General features: G+C 36.0%; 1 protein-coding gene across 2 annotated transcripts; it reads right to left on the bottom strand.

Annotated features, from left to right (window-relative positions):
• Window positions 1-1068: 1068 nt before the first annotated feature.
• Window positions 1069-19971, bottom strand: LOC149833161 (ubiquitin-conjugating enzyme E2 8-like). Of its 2 annotated transcripts, none has more exons than XM_090014958.1 (5): window positions 19880-19971; window positions 19675-19794; window positions 1718-1845; window positions 1535-1639; window positions 1069-1468 (listed from the first exon to the last, which is right to left on the bottom strand). In XM_090014958.1, the coding sequence occupies exons 2-5, from the start codon at window positions 19742-19744 to the stop codon at window positions 1325-1327; spliced, it is 447 nt and encodes a 148-aa protein (XP_089871084.1). In that variant the 5' UTR covers window positions 19745-19794; window positions 19880-19971; the 3' UTR covers window positions 1069-1324. The 2 variants fall into 2 exon arrangements, with proteins under 2 accessions (XP_089871084.1, XP_089871085.1); XM_090014959.1 differs by having other exon boundaries at window positions 19901-19964.

The raw sequence follows: 19971 nt of genomic DNA, 5'->3' as shown, positions 1-19971 counted from the left end.
CGAGCCACGAGCATGACCCCCTGGTAAACAAGCCACGCCCATACATGCCATGTTCGGCTCGTTTACTAGCCCTAGTTTCAAGCAACCAAAGCCAGGTCTGAGAAAAACTATTCTGACATATTTCCTGTTAAAACTGTCAATACATGACATGCCACTACAGGACCAAAACTAACTTTTCACTAGAGATGTGGTTGAAGGGTGTAAAGATCCAAATCATTACTTCAGTGGGGGGAACTCTCTCCACAATTATGGATCTCATCATTTGAAATATGATGGGTTCCATCATAATTCAATCCTAGCCATCCAATCAACGGCTTAGATGGTTCTGCTGAATGGCTAGGATTGAATGTATGATGGGTGTCAGGCCACATTGGACACGCTACTCAAGAGAGAAAGGCAGCTAGGACCCAGCCCAACTCATTAAATCGAAAAAGTCTACAGTCAAGGACACAAAAATCTATAACAGCACCCTCGGCCACTTTGTCGCCAAGTGAAACTTCAAACAAAATTTTCGACAAAACAGAATTCACAGGCAACTACTTTACGTCCACAGAAACATGATATGACTGATTTTCCCATGCAGATGGGAAAGCAGGCACAGCAGAGAAAAAAATTTCTCTTAATTTATTTGAAAAATGGACCCGATGGGGGGGTCCGTCAATCAAATAATTCAGCATTCATATTAGAATCCTGCCGCGCTACAGCCGCTCAAGTGTGGCTTCATCTGGAAAAGAAGGCCAGCAGTTTAACCTAATCCTTGAATTTTTGACATCTTTCAAAGCAGCAGACATGATGCAGCTCTCCGGATCTCAAGACCATGCGCACCTCTGGTTAATTGAGCGATATGTTAGGGAGGCAAGATATAATTATAAACCCATCAAAGCCCAAATCAACACAATCAACGGCAGATCCCTACCAACCACCAGGAAAATCATCAATAGTTGATCTGGTAGGCAACAGTTGGACAGCACAATGCTCAACTATTTATAGAGGCACATCAAACCTCATTCTGCAAGCTAAATCATACTGCTCAATGAAGCATAACCTTATGTATGCTTAACGCGAACGAATGGAAATGCAATATGTAACATAAATCTATGTATAGAGAAAAGGTATTTATCAGTTCTGTTCCACGGAATGCATATCTGATCATGTAAACCAATAAACAAAATCAAAACGGTTTAGGGACGAAGTTCTCATATTCCCAGTTCGCAACACCTAAACCAGCTTTCTTTTAGTTATTCGGTCTTCAACATCTGAAAGACACCTTTGATGGAGGAAGGGCAATCTTAGTCATTTTTCGACCTAGAAACGGGCTCAGCATCTACCCCATGGCATACTTCTGGGTCCAGTTGCGTGCAGTTGATTCATACTTGGATCTGTCGGTTTTGTACATGTGTGCAATCTCTGGCACCAGCGGGTCATCGGGGTTTGGATCGGTTAGGAGAGAGCAGATAGACAGTAGAACCTGTGGTAAAGAGTGGCTTCATTGGCAGGGAAGGCAACAACAGAAAAGAAGAGAAGCATTTGTTACCTTGGATATGGTGAGTGCAGGGCTCCACTGTTCCTTGAGGATGTCCAGGCAGATACTGCCATTGCTGTTGATGTTTGGGTGGAACACTTTGGTACGGAATGAGACCTGATCCCTCAACATGCAGTCATTCTAACATATTAAAAGACGGAAATATAAGGGTAAGGAAAGGTTTTACTCTTTTACCTTTGGTGGCTTGAATGGGTAGTCAGGTGGGAAGTGGATGGTCACAAGAAACACACCACCAGCATAAGGGCTTTCAGGAGGCCCCATAATGGTAGCTTGCCAGTGGAACATGTCCTCTGCTACAGGACCTAAGGCACACAAAGGACAGCAATAGAGGGTTTAATGCTTGTTTGAATCATCCAAATCTTTGAATCAGGTGAATGTATTCCATGCATGTCCAAGGACACAAAACATTACTCCAAAAACATTCATCATATTTGCATTTACAAGTCAAAAGCTGAAGGATTAAAACGGAAGGCATGATCACAATGTGAAGGGAATATTAAAAAGTCATCTGGTTTCATTCAAAAATAGCAGAGTAAAAGCAGCAGCAAATCCTAAATATTATAAAAGCAGAAGCAAGGGTAATAGGTATAAAAAATTAGATGCTTTATAACTTTTTCTTAATCGATGCTCTTGCCATGTATTTTGATAGTCATTATGAATTTGTTCGGTCATTTTTTATATTTTTTAAAAAACAAAAAAGTGTTATATAGCATTTTGTAACTTTTCAAAACTTAAAAATTACCGTTTACAATGGAAACCCCCTTCCTCTGAAATAAAATCTCTTCATTATCACTTTGCTTATCCAAAATATCTCCCTCAATGTAACATCTTCCTTCCCTTTGCAAATGGTATGCTCATTCTCTTGCCTTTTTACCTATTAATTCGGTAACTAAAATTGTATTTTTTCTCATTATAAGGACAAGTAAACAAGATAAGATAATTTTTTATACAATGATATTTATTTGTTTTAGTTTTTTTTAGTTGCATGTTTTAAATTAAAAATATAGTAAGTCATATAAAAATGGTATTTTGTATATTTTAAATTAAAATACAATATAATGTGTTTTAAACACATACATGAACATGAATTTTCTAGGCCCAGCCACACGGATGGGCCATTTAACTATGCTAGTAGAAGTAAAAGCAACACAGAAGGATGCAATAGAAATAAAATAACTTTTTAAAGCCATGGCCCTGCAAATAGAAAGTCATTATTTTCATGATCAATCCAAGTTGAATCATGTAGTTGAAAAGAAAAGTACAGAAAAAGGAGACCAGTCTGTAAATGAATAAACAAGATTAAATCAAAGAGAGTTTTTATAAGCAACTGAGCTTGAAAGGATAACTACTTGTGAGAATGCGTGACATGCAAATAACCAGCCTGATCTTAGCAGATCAGTCTCACAGAAATCACAATTACAAGTCCACATAAATTCTTCCAATGTGATGTAGAATATAGAGTTCATAAGACTAGATTTAACAGCTCTCTTATGTAAATGCAATCCTCAGACCTGTAGCATAAGAAATAAGAATATTACGGATGTAATTAACCCACAAGATTTGCTGCCAGATTACCGATGTATTCTTTGTTTTTGTTTTTTGGGGAAAGGAAATAAATTTTCATTAAAGGAAAATTGACAGATGTTACCATAAAAAAGCAGCACAAAAGGAAGAGAATATGAGGTCAATATAAGTGTTTTCAGAATACCTACTACAATCAAGGTTTCTTAAACAATCCAGCCAACTGTCCTATCCAGCTTATGTCATCCCCAGATTACGGATGTATTCTTTGTTTTTTGTTTTTTGGGAAAGGAAATAAAACTTTCATTGAAGGAAAAGTGACAGAGATGACAGCATAAAAAAGCAGCACAAAAGGAAGAGAATACGAGGTCAATATAAGTGTTTTCAGAATACCTAATATGATCAAGGTGTCTATCATGCAAGATATTTAATTTCTTAAACAATCCAGCCAACTCTGTCCTATCCAGCTTATGTCATCCATTGACCATTTTTCATGTGAGTAGAGCTGCACTTGCATTTTAATTCTGACATGTACTACCAAAATATCCTCTTTCTTCGCCTTAATACGCACCACCATCCTCTTGCAGCGTGTTTATATGCAAAAAATAAAACTTGGGCAAAGCTGTGACGGAATCAAGTTTGGCAGACATAAAACCATGATTCGACTCAGCTCTTCACTAGCCTATTCTCTTCCCTTTGTTTCCTCATCAATGACAAATCCCTTCCTCTTTCATAATTTTGATTTTCTACTCTGCTGAAATGTTTAACCTCTTTCCTAGGAACGCCTTTATTTGTCATTCTAGCATGTGAACATACAGAGAAAACAGCTAGCAAATAAGCTCAAGATGAAATCAATAGCTATGCTCTCACCATACTAGCAATGTAATGATTATTATTCTTTTATTTTGGATGAAAGTGATCTTAATCCTAAACCCAAGAGGCTCCCCTAATTGGACAATATAAAGCCATAGTGTAACCTCACTGGGAGATACCACAACCATGGTTAACTACAGTATTTTTGTGGAAATGATCAGGGCAGACCTGGTTGTCATGTGCCAAACCTCCAGGTAGGGGAGGCCATCTTGCTTGAAAAATTGCACAGGGCCCGACAGGCCCGACCCGAGCCCAATTATAATTGGGTTTGGGCTGGGCTCGTGCCAGAATATCGGTCGGGCTTGTCAGGCTCTAATCGGGCTGGCCGGCCTGATGGCCACCCCTACCTCCAAGGAGGAATCTGGACACACATCATATAACTCAAACATTGAATTGGCACATCATGAACTTCTCTAAAACTAATGAAAACAAAAAGATAAAACAAGAGGAAGGCTAATGTATAAAGCAATGTTGTGAAAAGCGTTGAGGCATAGCAAGGCACTCCACCAAAAGCTGAGGCGAGGTGTAAAGCATAAGCCTCATTTTTTTTTGAAAACTTAAAAAAAATATAAAAAATATCTAAAAATATAAATAAATAAAAAATGTTTTATTGATGAAGCAACCAATAAGAAATAGAAAATCTCAAATAAATACTAAAAAATATGAGATTAACATGCAAAAGTAATGGAGAAACTAATTATATAACTGAGAAACTGATTATATAATTGGGAAACTAATTATATAACTTAGAAACAAATTATATAACTGTGAAAAAAAACTACAAAGCATAACAGGATTTAAAATTTTGATTAAAAAAACTATAAAAAAGTAACTAATAAACTGATTATATAACCGAGAAACTAATTATATAATTGAGCAACTAATTATATAACTTAGAAACAAATTATATTGAGTAACTAATTATATAACTTAGAAACAAATCATATAACTGTGAAAAAAACCAAACAGCATAACAAGATTAAAAAAATTGATTAAAAAAACTATAAAAAAGTAACTAAGAAACTGATTATATAACTGATAAACTAATTATATAATTGAGAAACTAATTATATAATTTAGAAACTAATTATATTGAGTAACTAATTATAACTTAGAAACAAATTATATAGCATAACAAATTATATGGAGAATCTCCTCCTCCTCTTCTTCTTCTTGTGTTAGGTTGTCTTCATGCCTTGGGCTGGTGCCTTGAGGCACAGAGGCGCCTTGCCTCAAGGCGAGGTGCACGCCTTTTGCACCTCAAGGCGCGCACGCTTTTAACAACACTGGTATAACGAAACAAACTGGTACTATCATGCTAAACTTACTAACTAAAAACCACTCTCAACAAAAAAATTACAACAAACAAAATGCATTTCACCTTGATTTCGTAAAATCGATTTCCAAAATCATTTAGAAGACGTGAGACACCAGTTTTAAACTCCACGAGAAGGTGAAGCAGAAGAAGAAGCAAGTTCAATCTTCATAGCTCAAAATCTACTATTGAGAAAATCTGGATCTAAGGTCCAAACTCCCAATGGAATAATATATGCAATTCAAATCAAAAGAATATATAAACACGTATGCAAGAAATAATGAAATATATATATATATAAACCAAGATAAAAAATAAACAATCGAATGAATTTGATAATTACCTTTTCGAACTATGTTAGACTTTTAAGCACGACTTTTTTCGGTCAAAGCCCCTTCTTGAGGCGTGTATGACAATTCAAAAGCAGCCCCTTCACAGTTCAACAATACCTCCACATAGGTATGGATCTAATAGTACCTCCGCATAGGGTTCCAAGATCGATACGAGGAATAGAGTCAAGGCGAGGTTGGGAAGTTCGTTCTTTTTAGGACCAACACTTAGACAAGAAGTTCTCAGATTGGTTGGGCTCTAAGGGTCAGCCCCTATTTATAGATGTAAAGGAATACGTGATATAAAATTTTTTGGATTCGGATCCAACCCAAATGGATCTATGTTCATCGACAAGAAAAGGTAAAAGTTATCTCATAAAGAGATTTGCGCTTAAAATGCGTGCAAAGAGTTGAAATGAGGATGGGGATAAGGATAAGGCCCAGGGCCTATCACCTACGTTCGAGGTAGAAGACAACAAAACTTTTGTCATCTTGGACCAAAGATAAAAAAAAGGTGGACAACAAAAAAAAGTTCTTGTCGTCTGATCACACATCAGAACCAGTGAGATGGCAAAAAGTTTTGTCGTCAGATGGCAATAACTTTTGTCATTAGTGACAGACGGCAAAAAAAAAACCGAAAGGGGTGACAACAAAAATTTTGTCATTCGGTGATCAGATAGCAAAATGTTTTTGTCATCCAATGACAGACGACAAAAAGGTTTTGCCGTCTTGCCATCTAGACGGCAAAACCTTTTTGTCGTCCCCTTTTTAGTTTTTCCCCCTTTTGGTCCAGACGACAAAAACTTTTTTGTCGTTTGATCACCATACGACAAAAGTTTTTGCAGTCTCCCTTTTAGTTTTTCTCCTTTTTGGTCCAATGACAAAAAGTTGTTGTCATCCCCCTTATAGCTTTCCCCCTTTTGATCCAGGCTGCAAAAGTTTTTGTTGTATATTGCTGGACGACAAAAACTTGTCGTCTGCTACCTCGAGACTGCAAAAGTTTTTGTCGTATGTTGTCGGATGGCAAAAACTTTTGTCGTCTGCTACCTTGAATGTAGGCCCTAGGCATTATCCCTATCCTTACCCAACTTTGCACGTATTTTGAACACAAATCTCTTTATGAGATGGCTTTCGTTCCTTCCTTGTGAATGAAAATAGATCAATTTGTGTTAGATTCGAATCCAAAAATCCCTATATCCCATATCATGTCCTTGACATCTATAATAGAAGTTGATCCTTAAAAACTGACTCATCTGCGATCTCTATCTCTGAGTGCTGAACTTAGAAAGAATGAAGTCCCCAACCTCGCCCTCACTTTGTACCTCATCCGAGATCTCTATCTTTGAGTGCTTTCATTAATTGAGCAACAAAATCTTTAATGTCTCCATCTATCTTTGGCTCTTCACTTGCTTTAGTCGGCTTTTCTCTAAAGAAGATTGCCTTCCTTTTAAGCTTGGACAATCGGGTTTGATGTCTTGGCTCATAACAAGTGTCAAACAATTCTCCTTTATTCACTATTGTTAAACCTCCCAAAATGAGGTAGGAATGTCCTATGAAGTAAGGATGACTGAATTTGCTCGAATTCTGAACGAAGACCATGAAGGAATTAAAAGAAATGTTCCTTCTCAATTTGACATTGTCTTGATTCAATAGCCTATGCTTTCCATTGTGGCTCAAGGAGAGCAAGTTCATTCCACAAGAGAAATGGTGTGCTAAAGTAATCATGCACATTCATATACCTTAATGGTAAGGTAGATGTCACCTTTCTTGCAAAAAATATTGCCTAGCGAGATCTCTTTGGGTGTACATACCCTTAATGAAAATCCAAGCCGCATTGAGAGCTCCCAACTGTTAGAATGTGACCTATGTCACAGGTGCGGGTGCGGCACTTTAAAAAAAACTTGGGTGTGTGAGGCTATATATATAAGTTTTAATAGTTAACAATAACACTAATGAAATAAAAAGCAATTATCATATCATTAATTTATCATTCATGCAATAAATCAAATTAACAATATATAATTCTATTCTTCATCAATAAAAACTAACACCACAATTAAATTAACCTAAATATATTATGGAAAGAATCAAACAGATAAGGCACAAAAAAAGTAAATTATACTAATAAAAGAAATAAACAATGTATAATTACATACTAAAAGTATATCCTACACGATGTATACGATGATAAGGTAATGATCCTAATAATTTTCTACTTCGTCATCAAATTCATTATAAGAAGAAATAGTATGCTCAGATAAGCCCATATTTATAATGTTGAAATCATGCTCTCCCTCTAAATCACATGCCTCTGAGTTTAACATCACAAAATTTAGACGATCCTTATTTGCAGTACAATTAAAATTTTAAAATGTTAAATGCTTGCATATTTAGATGAAGAAACTAAAAAATAGTCAAATAACTAAGAAAACAATTAATACTTGTATTACTCATTGGTTCACAAAAGTAATAAAAAATTAGAAGGAACAAAGACTAAATCCTCTACACGTTTGCTGGTGAGTTTGTTTATCTTCATGTTGTGGATTTGAGCATATGTGATCCAATTTCTTTCACAACAAGATGCACTAGTAGACTATGATACCAATATGAATGCAAGATGTTTACTACCATGTGATAGGATCAATATTTTCCTCCTCTCTCGCTATAAATGCATGTTCATATAACCTCAAAAATGAATATTTTTCAAACTCTTGTGTGAGTCGATTTAGAATATGTGATTCTCGATAAAGACTTGTCATACAGATATTTTTATGTCTTGATAACTCTGGGTCTAAATTTGGAGAGACGACCAACACCACCTTCCAGCCACTTTGCATAATATTTGAAGATTGGGAGAATGTGGCATGCAATGCAAAGTAGTAATGTTTTTATCGCATCTTCTGATTAAAATTGAATGAATATGTTTAAAAAGATTTGAATCATCTACTGTAGAATTTTTTCGCTTATGCTTGAAAACAACTTGCATTTTTTCAATCATATTATCCCACATTTTATAAACTTTGTAAAGCATGGGATCATCCTTGTCAACTTCTCTCAGCATTCCCTAAATAGGCTACATAAACTTAAGAAAGTATATGACTATATATATCTCAAAACTCATCATCAATAATGAATTTTTTAATTTCTTGAGCCTTGACAATATCATCAACACAATAAAATGTTCGATTCTCATCAGTCACCATGTTAACCAAAGCATTCTTGACTTCATTAATTCTTTTCACCATCACAATGATGGACGCAAAATGTGTGACAACAACCTTCAACAATTTCATATCAGAATGCCTATTAAATATGACATTAACATGATGATGGTTTATAACAAAAATTCTAATGCTTTTGATATTCTTTTTCTAATTCCTCAATCCACGAACATAGAGCATATACTGATGAATTTTATTCTTTTTGGGGGTTTAAGATGCTCTTGAGAGTCAGATTCAAGATGTGTGGCACATAAGGAGTCAAAAAAATATGAGAATACTCACTATCCAAACTCAAGGTTGCACTTTTACAAACTGGAGCGTTGTGTGTGATTATTTGCACTTCTTTCTGATCACCGACTACTTTTATTACTTCTATAAACAATTCGTTCAAATACTCAGCATTTTTATATTGCCCAGATGCATCTGGGACACTAAAAGAAGCAATAAAATTAATCAGTTGATGCCTTTGAATATATGTGCACCCATAAAAAATGATGAAAACTCCATTTTGTTACCATAAAAATTTCTTAATCTCTAACAATCTCTCAACATTTGCCCTCTCTTAGAAAAGAATTGTCGTTCGTAGTTTTTCTGAGCTTAGAGGTACATAGTCAATCAAGTTACAATTTGTCAATGAAGTACATAAATCCTTTGAATAAGGATTTCTAGCTGCATTAAATGAAAGTGAACTAGAATAAAAATGTCTTCCTATTTTTCTAGTTATCTCCTCCCTTCCAATCAAATGTATTGAATGATGTGTGTATTGTTCCTCTTTCTATACCTCTTATATCAATTTTTCTTTTCTTAGTAGCTTCTTAGTGGATTAAAAAGGGTACACTGATTGCACAAAAATCATTCATTATATTCCTCTTCTCATATTCATCTTTTTTTTTGTATTGTCTTTGCATTGCCTCATCAACTCTTTTGCATCCTGAAATGCCATGTCCAGATATCTTCAGCAAATGAGCCTTAGCTCTTGTGTAAGACCCAACATAATCTCTCTCAAAAAGCTTGCATCAAAATCTCTTATTTTCACTACCTCCTCAAACTTTTTTCATGTTTATCCATATGTACCCATAGTGGCCCCCATCATCACATGATGCAACCAACAAACTAGAATCAATACTACCACTATCAGCAGAACTTATATGTTGTGATCAGGATAACGCAATTTATTTTCCTTTGTTTGTGAGTCATTTTCCTTTATCTACCATTTTCGTCGTTAAAACAAAAAATATATATTAAAATAAAACTCATTAGATTTGACAGCCCAAGACGGGGAGTCGAACCCAGCCTAACAAGGTTGGGTTTGACATCCCAGGGTTGGGAGCCAAACCCAACGCAAAAGGTTTGGGTTCAACAGCCCAGGTCAGGGAGTCGAACCCAGGCCAGCATGGATGGGTTCGACAGAGCTGAACCCAGCTTAGCAACCTAGGACTGGGAGTCGGACCCAGCCCAACAGGACAATCAAGGATGGGAGTTGAACCCAAAAAGAAAGAGAGAGAGAGAGAGAGAGAGACCTTGCAGTCGTCGAAGGAGGAGAAGAGAGCTCAGGTTCCACAGTTGTCATCTATCGAAGGAGAGGAGGGGTCAAGAGTGCACTCGTCGTCCGTCGAAGGAGAAGAGGAGTAGGAGAGGAGAAGGGGGGAGGCTCTCTCTCTCTCTCTCTCGGTCCAGCTCCGAGCCCTACTGAGCTTGGTTTAAGTATATATACATTTCAATATGTATATACACTAGATTTTTCTATATTGTAGTAGGTAATGCCCTCTAGGGGAATTTTGTTCTTTTATTCAAAGTAATGGGTTTTGTCCTCAAGGGATACTTTTTTATTTTTATTAAAGATATTTATAGGCTTGCAAAGATGAGAGATAGGAAATCGAGGGATCTGGGTATGTTTAGATGTATCAAAGATGAAACGCAAAGAGTTTTAGTCAAAGATGAGGAGATTAAGGAGAGATGGAAAGATTATTTTGATAAGCTATTTAATGAAAGTCATGCTCAGGATCTTGGAGACTTTTCAATTCCTTTTCATGAGACGAATCGTGACTTCATGCGCAAGATTCAAAAGAAAGAAATTGCAGAGGCTTTGAAGAAAATGAAATCAAGAAGGGCAGTTGGCCCAGATGGTATACCTATCGAGGCTTGGAAATGCTTGGGAGAAAAAGGTTTAGAATGGTTGACAAATCTTTTTAACAAGATTTGGCGAACAAATAAGATGCCTAATGAGTGGAGGAAGAGTACGTTGGTGCCTCTATATAAGAATAAGGGTGATATACAAGATTGCACAAACTATCGTGGTATAAAACTCATGAGTCATACTATGAAACTTTGGGAGAGGGTGATTGAGTCTAGGTTGAGGAAGATTGTCATGATATCGGAGAATCAATTTGGTTTTATGCCTGGAAGATCAACTATGGAAGCTATACATCTTAGACAACTTATTGAGAGAAATAGAGAGAGGAACAAAGATTTGCATATGGTTTTTATTGATTTGGAGAAGGCTTACGATAGAGTACTTAGGAACGTTCTCTGGTGGACAATGATGAAGAAAGGTGTTTCTCTCAAGTACATTAGTATAATTAAAGATATGTATGAAGGAGTAGTAACCAATGTCCGTACTTGTGGAGGGGTGACAACCAATTTCCCTATAACGGTTGGGTTACATCAAGGATCTGCTTTAAGCCCTTTCCTATTTGCTATAGTGTTGGATGAGCTTACGAGATCAATTCAAGAAAATGTGTCGTGGTGTATGTTATTTGCTGATGATATTATTTTGATTGATGAGTCTAGAGATGGGGTTAATGCTAAGTTAGAATTATGGAGACAGACATTGGAAGCAAGAGGTTTTAAGTTGAGTAAGAGTAAGACAGAATACATGGAATGTCGATTTAGTAAGGAACAAAGTAGTGATGGGAGTGTAGTGAAGCTTGGTGAGCACGAAATACCGGTGGATGATTCTTTCAAATATTTGGGATCTATCATTCAAAAGTATGGAGAAATTGATGGAGATGTAAATCATAGGATAAAGGTTGGGTGGATGAAATGGAAGAGTGCAACTGGAGTGTTGTGCGATCGTAGAATGCCATTGCGGTTAAAGGGAAACTTTTATAGGACGACTATTAGGCCAGCTTTACTATATAGTACAGAATGTTGGGCTGCCAAGAGACATCATATTCAAAAAATGAGTGTAGCTGAGATGCGTATGCTGAGATGGATGTGTGGAAATACAATAAAAGATAAGATTCGGAACGAGGAGATACGTAAGAAGGTAGGCGTTGCACCCATTGAAAATAAGATAAGAGAGAATCGTTTACGGTGGTTTGGACATATTAGACGAAGGCCTAATGATGCTCCAGTTAGAAGGGTGGAGAAATGGGAAAATATATTAGTTAAAAGAGGTCGGGGTAGGCCTAGGAAGACATGGATGGAGGTGATAAGAAAGGATATGAATGCTTTGAACCTCATCGAGGACATGGCATTGGATAGAAATGAATGGAGGAGAAGGATTTATGTGGAAGACCCATAATGATTTTCTTTGTTGGTTCATATCGCCGACCCCAATTGTTTTGGGATGAAGGCATAGTTGTTGTTGTTGTTGTTGTTGTTGTATTTTGTTCTTTTGAAATAGGCTAAGGGCTTTATGGTCATTTAGACTGTAGAGTCATTGGGAGCTCCCAATTGTCACATTCTATGTCACAGGGATTCGACCAACAGGGTGCCACAACTACGTCGACGCAACTCGACTCGGGTGCGACACTTGATGCAGTCGATTGCACCTAAGGTCATAACCGAACCCGAAAAACAAAAAAAACAAGGGGGTTGGGCGGGGGATTAGGGAAAATCTCCCTCCCCCCAACCCCGACGCCTCTCCCATTCTCCTCTCCTACTCCGATGAACGGCGGCTACACTCTTGACCCCTCCTCTCTTTCGACGGACGACAGGGTGTCGAACCTGAGCTCTCTTCTCCTCCTCCAGAGACTGCAAGGTCTCTCTCTATCTCTTTGGGTTTAGCTCCCAGTCCTGTTGGGCTGAGTTTTGCGCTGTCAAACCCAACCCTTTTAGGTTGGGTTCAGCTCTCTCGAACATAATATGAATTTTATTTTAATATATATTTTTTATTTTACGAACGAAAATGACAAATAAAGAGAAATGACTCGTAAACAAAGGGAAATGAATTATGATTTCCACATCCCCACATGTAAGTTCTGTTGTTAGTGTTACTTATAGTGTTAATGGTAGTATTGATTCTAGTTTGTTGGCTGCATCAAGTGATGATGGGAGCCACTATGGGCACATGTGGATAAACTTGAAAAAGCTAGGAGGTGGTGGAAATAAGAGATTTTGATGCAAGCTTTGTGAGAGAGATTATGTTGAGTCTTACACGAGAGTTAAGGCTCATTTGTTGAAGATATCAGGACATGACATTTCAGTATGCAAAAGAGTTGATAAAGCAATGTAGAGACAACAACAACAACAACAACAACAACTACGCCTTCATCCCAAAACAATTGGGGTCAGCGATATGAACCAAAAAAGAAATTCATTTTGGGTCTTCCACATGAATCCTTTTCCTCCAATCATTTCTATCCAACGCCATGTCCTCGGTGAGGTTCAAAGCATTCATATCCTTTCCTATCATCTCCATCCAAGTCTTCCTAGGCCTATCCCGACCTCTTTTAACTAATATATTTTCCCATTTCTCCAACCTTCTAACTGGAGCATCATTAGGCCTTCGCCGAATATGTCCAAACCACCGTAAACGATTCTCTCGCATCTTATTTTCAATGGGTGCAACACCTACCTTCTTACGTATCTCTTCGTTCTGAATCTTATCTTTTATTGTATTTCCACACATCCATCTAAGCATCTGCATCTCAGCTACACTCATTTTTTGAATAAAGCAATGTTGAGACAATACACAAAAATACAAAATGAATACAAGAAAGGGAAGACAATGAGTGACTTGTGTGCAACCAGTGTACCCTTTTTAATCCACCAAGAAGATGCTAAAAAAACAAGTGGATGTAGGAGGTATACAAAAGAGGAACAATACAAGCATCATTCAATATATTTAGAAGGGGGGAGATAAATAAAAAATAGGAAGATATTTTTATTCTAGTTCACTTTCATTTAATGCAGCTAAAAATCTTTATTGAAAGGATTTAATTACTTCACTGATAAATTGTAACTTGAGTGGCTATGTACCATCAAGCTCAGAAAAACTATAAACGACAATTTTTTCCAAAGAGAGGGCATATGTTAAAAGATTGTTAGAGATTAAAAATTTTTATGGAAACAAAATGGAGTTTCCATTGTTTATGATGGGTAGATAAATACTCAAAGGGGTGAACTGATTAATTTCATTGCTTTTTTTAGTGGCCCAGTATTCTTGAAAACAGTTCATGCATCGGGGCAATATAAAAATGGCGAGTATTTGAAAGGGTTGTTTATAGAAATAATAAAAGTAATGGGCAATAATCCAATTTGTAAAAGTGCAACCTTGAGTTTGGATACTATCCTCATTTTTTTTTACTCTATATACCACACATCTTGAATCTGACCCTCAAGAGGGTCTACAACTCAAAAAAAAAAAATCACCAGCATATGCTCTATGCTCATGGATTGAGGAATTAGAAAAAAATATCAAAAGCATTAAAAATCTTGTTGTAAACCATCATATCATGTTAATGCCATATTTAATAGGCATTCTGATATGAAATTGTTGAAACATGTTTTGCGTCCATCATTGTGATGGTGAAAAGAATTAAGGAAGTCAAAAATGCATTGGTTAACATGGTGACTAATGAGAATTGAGCATTCTATCGTGCCGATGATATTAGCAAGGGTTAAGAAATTAAGAAATTCATTATTGATAATGAGTTTTGAGATAGAGTCGTATACTTCCTTGAGTTTACGCAACCTATTTAGGAAATGCTAAAAGAGGTTGACAAGGATGATCCCACGCTTCACAAAGTTTACAAAATATGGAATAATATGATTGAAAAAATGCAAGTTATAGTTTTCAAGCATAAACGAAAAAATCCTGCGGTGGATGATTCAAAAAATTTTAAACATATACATTCAATTTTAATGAGAAGATGTGATAAAAACAACACTCCTTTACATTGCATGCCATATTCCCTCAATCCAAAAAATTATGCAAAGAAGAAGCAGAAAGGTGGTGTTGGTTGTCTCTCCAAATTTAGACACAGAACTATCAAAAAATAAAAATATGTGTATAGCAAGACTTTATCGATAATCACATAAAATAAATCAACTCAAACAAGAGTTTGAAAATTTTTCATCTTCGAGGTTATATAGATAGACATTAATAGCGAGAGAGGAGAATATAGATCCTAGCACATGGCGGTCAACATATGGATCAGAAACACCTCTTCTCCAACGTCTTGCATCCAGATTGTTATCACAGTCTGCTAGTACATCTTGTTATAAAAGAAATTAGAGCACATTTGCTCAAATCTAGAACACAAAGAAAAACAAACTCATTAGCAAACGTGCAAAGGATTTAGTCTTTGTTTATTCCAATCTTTGATTAATTTACCTTCAAGATAAAAAAAAACTACGAACGTCAATTCTTGCAGAAGAGAGGATAAATGTTGAGAGAATATTAGAGATTAAGAAATTTTCATGAGAAAAAAATGGAGTTTCCATTGTTTCTGATGGGTGGACAAATATTCAAAGGCATCCACTGATTAATTTCATTGCTTCTTCGCTTAGTGGCCTAGTATTTTTTAAAGCAGTTGATGCATCCAGGCAATATAAAAATGTTGAGTATTTGAAAGGGTTGTTTATAAAAGTAATAAAAGAAGTGGGTGATCAAATAATAATGCAAATCATCACAGACAATGCTCCAATTTGTAAAAGTGCAATATTGAGTTTGGAGAGTGAGCATCCTCATTTTTTTGGACTCCTTGTGTATCACACAGCATGAATCTGATCCTCAAGAGTATCTGCAACTCAAAAGAAGAAGAAAATTCACCAACATATGCTCTATGTTCATGGATTGAAGAATTAAAAAAAATATCAAAAGCATTAGAATTTTTGTTGTCAGCCACTATCATGCTAATGTTATATTTAATATGCATTCTAATTTGAAATTGTTGAAGGTTGTTGAAACACGTTTTGTGTTCATCATTATGATGGTGAAAAGAATTAAGTCAAGAATATTTTGGTTAACATGGTGACTGATGAAAATTAAACATTCTATCATGTTGATGATGTTGTCAAGACTCAAGAAATTAAGAAATTCATTATTGATGATGAGTTTTGAAATAGAGTCGTATATTTCATTAAGTTTACGCAACCTATTTAAAAAATATTGAGAGAAGTTGACAAGGATGATCTCATACATCACAAAGTTTATGAAATGTGGGATAATATGATTGAAAAAATGCAAGTTGTAATCTTCAAGCACGAGAAAAAAAATCCTGCAGTGGATGATTCAAAATTTTTTAAACATATACATTCAATTTTAGTCAGAAGATGGGATAAGAACAAAAATCCTTTGCATTGCATGGCACATTCTCTCAATCCCAAATATTATGCAAAGAAGTGGTCGGAAGGTGGTGTTAATCGTGTCTCTCTAAATTTAGACCAAGATCTAATCAAGATATAAAAATATGTGTATGGCAAGACTTCATCGAGGATCACATATTTTAAATCAACTCACACAAGAGTTTGAAAATTTTCATCTTCAAGGTTATATGGACAGACATTAATAGTGAGAGAGAAGGAGAATATAGATCCTAACACATGGTGGTCAACATATGAATTAAAAACACCTCTTCTCCAACAACTTGCATTGAGATTGCTATCCTAGTACATCATGTTGTGGAAATTGAAACACGTGCTCAAATCCAGAACATGAAGAAAAACAAACTTTTTAGCAAATATGCAACGGATTTAGTCTTTGTTTATTCTAATCTTTGATTACTTTCGCAAACCAACGGGGAATAATATGCAAGTATTTAACATTTTAAAAATGTAATTGTTATGCAGACAAGGATCATCCAAATTTTAGGATGTAAATTTATAGGAGTGTGACTTAGAGGGAGAGCATAATTTCAACATTATAAACAAGGCCTTATCTGAGCATATTATTCTTTCTTATGATGAATTTGAAGATGAAGCAGAAAATTATTACGATCATTACCTCATCATCATATACATTGTGTAGAATATACTTTTGGTATGTAATTATGCATTGTTTGCTTCTTTTATTAATATAATTTATTTTTTTCTGCTTTACTTATTTGATTATTTTCATAATATGTTTAGGTTGATTTAATTATGGTGTTAGTTTTTATTGATGAATAATAAAATTTACAGATTGTTAATTTGATCTATTGCATGCATGATAAATTGATGATATGATAATTGTCTTTTATTTCATTAGTGTTATTGTTAACTGTTAAAAAAAAAAAAAATATATATATATATATATATATATATACCTTCCCGCACCCCGCACCCAAATTTTTTTAAAGCCGCACCCGCACCTATGTGACATAGGTTGGTACCATTAGTTATCATGTTCGCTTTTAAACTTGTTGAGTAATGAGTCTGCAAATCATACATGATGCCCCAAGCATATTTTTCATGCACTCAGCTGCAAAGTCAGTTAGCTGATCATATTTTTCATTAAGCATCAATGGAAGGTTGTCATTTGTTCTTTCTATGTTCTTTCTTGTTAGGTGGACCCAAGTATCAGTCTTATGAATTGCAATGAGATGGCAGACATTTCAAGAACCAACTTAACAGAACAGAAAGACATGGAAACCTAGAAAGTTTCACACCAAATTCCATCATGACTGGATTGACATGAAAATGGCTATTTTGGACTTATAATTGCAGATCCTAAATAGCAGTTATATGTTAAACAATATAATGCAATTTACCAAAATAGTGCTTGGGAGAATCAGAGCACCCAATGATATCAGTCAAAGAGAACATAAACTTCTCTCTTATCTCTCTCGTCAATATCTATGATAAAATGCCATGACATTGTGTCATACTATAAACAATAATGAGCACAAGTTTTTTTTTTTGAGAAAAAAAGGAACAAGTTATGTTATTGACATTCCTCAGTCTTATTCCTAGAAGTTAGGAAACAGTAAGGATGACATCATCCATTAACCTCCCTTCCTAAGATCCCACAATTCCGGAGACAAAAGTTATGATGGACCTCACAACTAAAAAATTGACAGAAACCTAAGTGCCACTGCAACCTGGCACAAGCCAGATGAAATTGAATGATAACCATATGATGGATTATAATCCTTGAAAAGCTTGAATCTTTGGTCAGGCCACAGTGGACTGAATTGAGGGAGCTGGGAAGGGACACATCATGGAGAAAGGGATGGAAAACCTCCCAAGGGAACCCCCCTCCCTTAGTATTGAAAATTCGTAGGCCCCTATGTCACCTGTGCACTCTATTATTCTTTGTACCTGGGTACTCCATTATTCTTATGGCCATCCCATCCTCTATCTTTGATCCTTGCGTAACACATTGTAAGAATTGCAACCTGCCCTTATCCATGTACTCTACAAATAACTGGGTGACATTCCTCTTTTATTTCATTTTGTATGAGTGTGGAGATTGTTTCAGCAATTAAAAAATATCATGATATTTTCAATTTATTGCATTTTCAATCTGTTCAAAAATAAAGCATTGCAAACAGCATGACATATCAAAACATTTGTAATTTTTTATCATGATATCATCATGAATTCATGATAATTTCAAAAAAAAAATTATTCCAAAACAAATCAAATTTCCTTTTTTTCAAAAATATGGCAGGGATTTTTGAAAACCCACCTTTTTTTGTCTCCAAGTAGCCTTGCCAATAACATCATGGAAATGATGGTGAGGAATCAATCCTAATATGTATGAGCATGACGGAACAATAATGACAGGAATTTATGTGGCACGAGTGCTGGGAGCACGCCTACTGAAAATTACAGGATTGAAGGCACGACATATATCAATGATGAATCATACAGCTAATCACACTCTGACACATGCTGTGAAAAAAAAAAAACTACAGATGTGTTTGGAGAGTCTCAGAAGGCATCTATCTCTAAACTAGACCATTCTTCCATCTGGGCTTTTCTAGCTACACTGCCCCAGAGGATCTGAACCAATGCCACACAACTTAAGAATAAAACCTTCACATGGATACCAGTTTACAGCAGGCCGCTCGCAGTCTCCGAGGAATAATATGCAAAGGATCGTATAGGACTGTGTTACGAAATGTCATTTCTTAGAATCCCAAGGAAGGCAGGGGTTGTCATCTCCAGGGCAAGAAAAGGACTGGCGCTTAAGAGAGTGGTTGTAGGGAATCTACAAACGCATATAGATCTCTTCTGCTTACCATCCAGTATACAATTGAATCTACCATCTGAACAACTTCTCAATGCCATGCAGCCGACTATCTACTGGCAAATCATATAATCCATTCTGTAGGATTTTATTGATTCCCTTCCGCAACTATCATTCTCTCCTCTAACTTTAATTTTCCTTCGCCCCGTAGCAAAAGATTTACTTCTCATCGATACACAAAGAACACGGAGTATCCACTTTAGGAGTATCCACTTTAGTCAAGACAACGCCCCATCTCAGCAAACGCATACAACCAAACAAAGGAGACAACAAAACCCAAAACCCCACATATCAATCAAAACGCAGAACCAAACTCATGCACGACAATCATAACGAAGAAATATCTTAAAAAACACGGAGAACAAACATCAAAAACCCTAGAACGCAAAAGAAACAAATAAAGACAGCTATTACCAAAGTAGCAGAAAAATAAAAGGAGGAAAAACTAATACACGATAGAAAGTGTTAACCTGCGCTACAAGAGACAGGAGGATCCTTCTGCAGGTCCTTCAATTCCTTCAGGATTCTCTTCGAAGCCATCGATCGAAACGCTAAAAACGATCGCAGAGAAGGAGGAGTCGCTTCAGAATCTGCAAAAGAAAGAGAAATAGAAGAAACTGAGAGACGAATGAGAAACTGAAGAAAAAATAAAAAGAAGAATAAAAAAACCCTAACCCTAGAGGGCGATTCCTTCACCCCCACTGTCTTCTTCTCGTTTCCTTTCCTTCGGACTCAGAGAGAGAAGAGACGGAGCCCGAAAAGCGTAT

The sequence above is a fragment of the Nuphar pumila genome, chromosome 7 (assembly GCF_984573655.1).
Source record: "Nuphar pumila chromosome 7, dmNupPumi1.hap1.1, whole genome shotgun sequence".
NCBI lineage: Eukaryota > Viridiplantae > Streptophyta > Magnoliopsida > Nymphaeales > Nymphaeaceae > Nuphar > Nuphar pumila.
The sequence above is the reverse complement of the archived record's forward strand: the minus strand, read 5'-3'. Positions and strand labels throughout refer to the sequence as shown.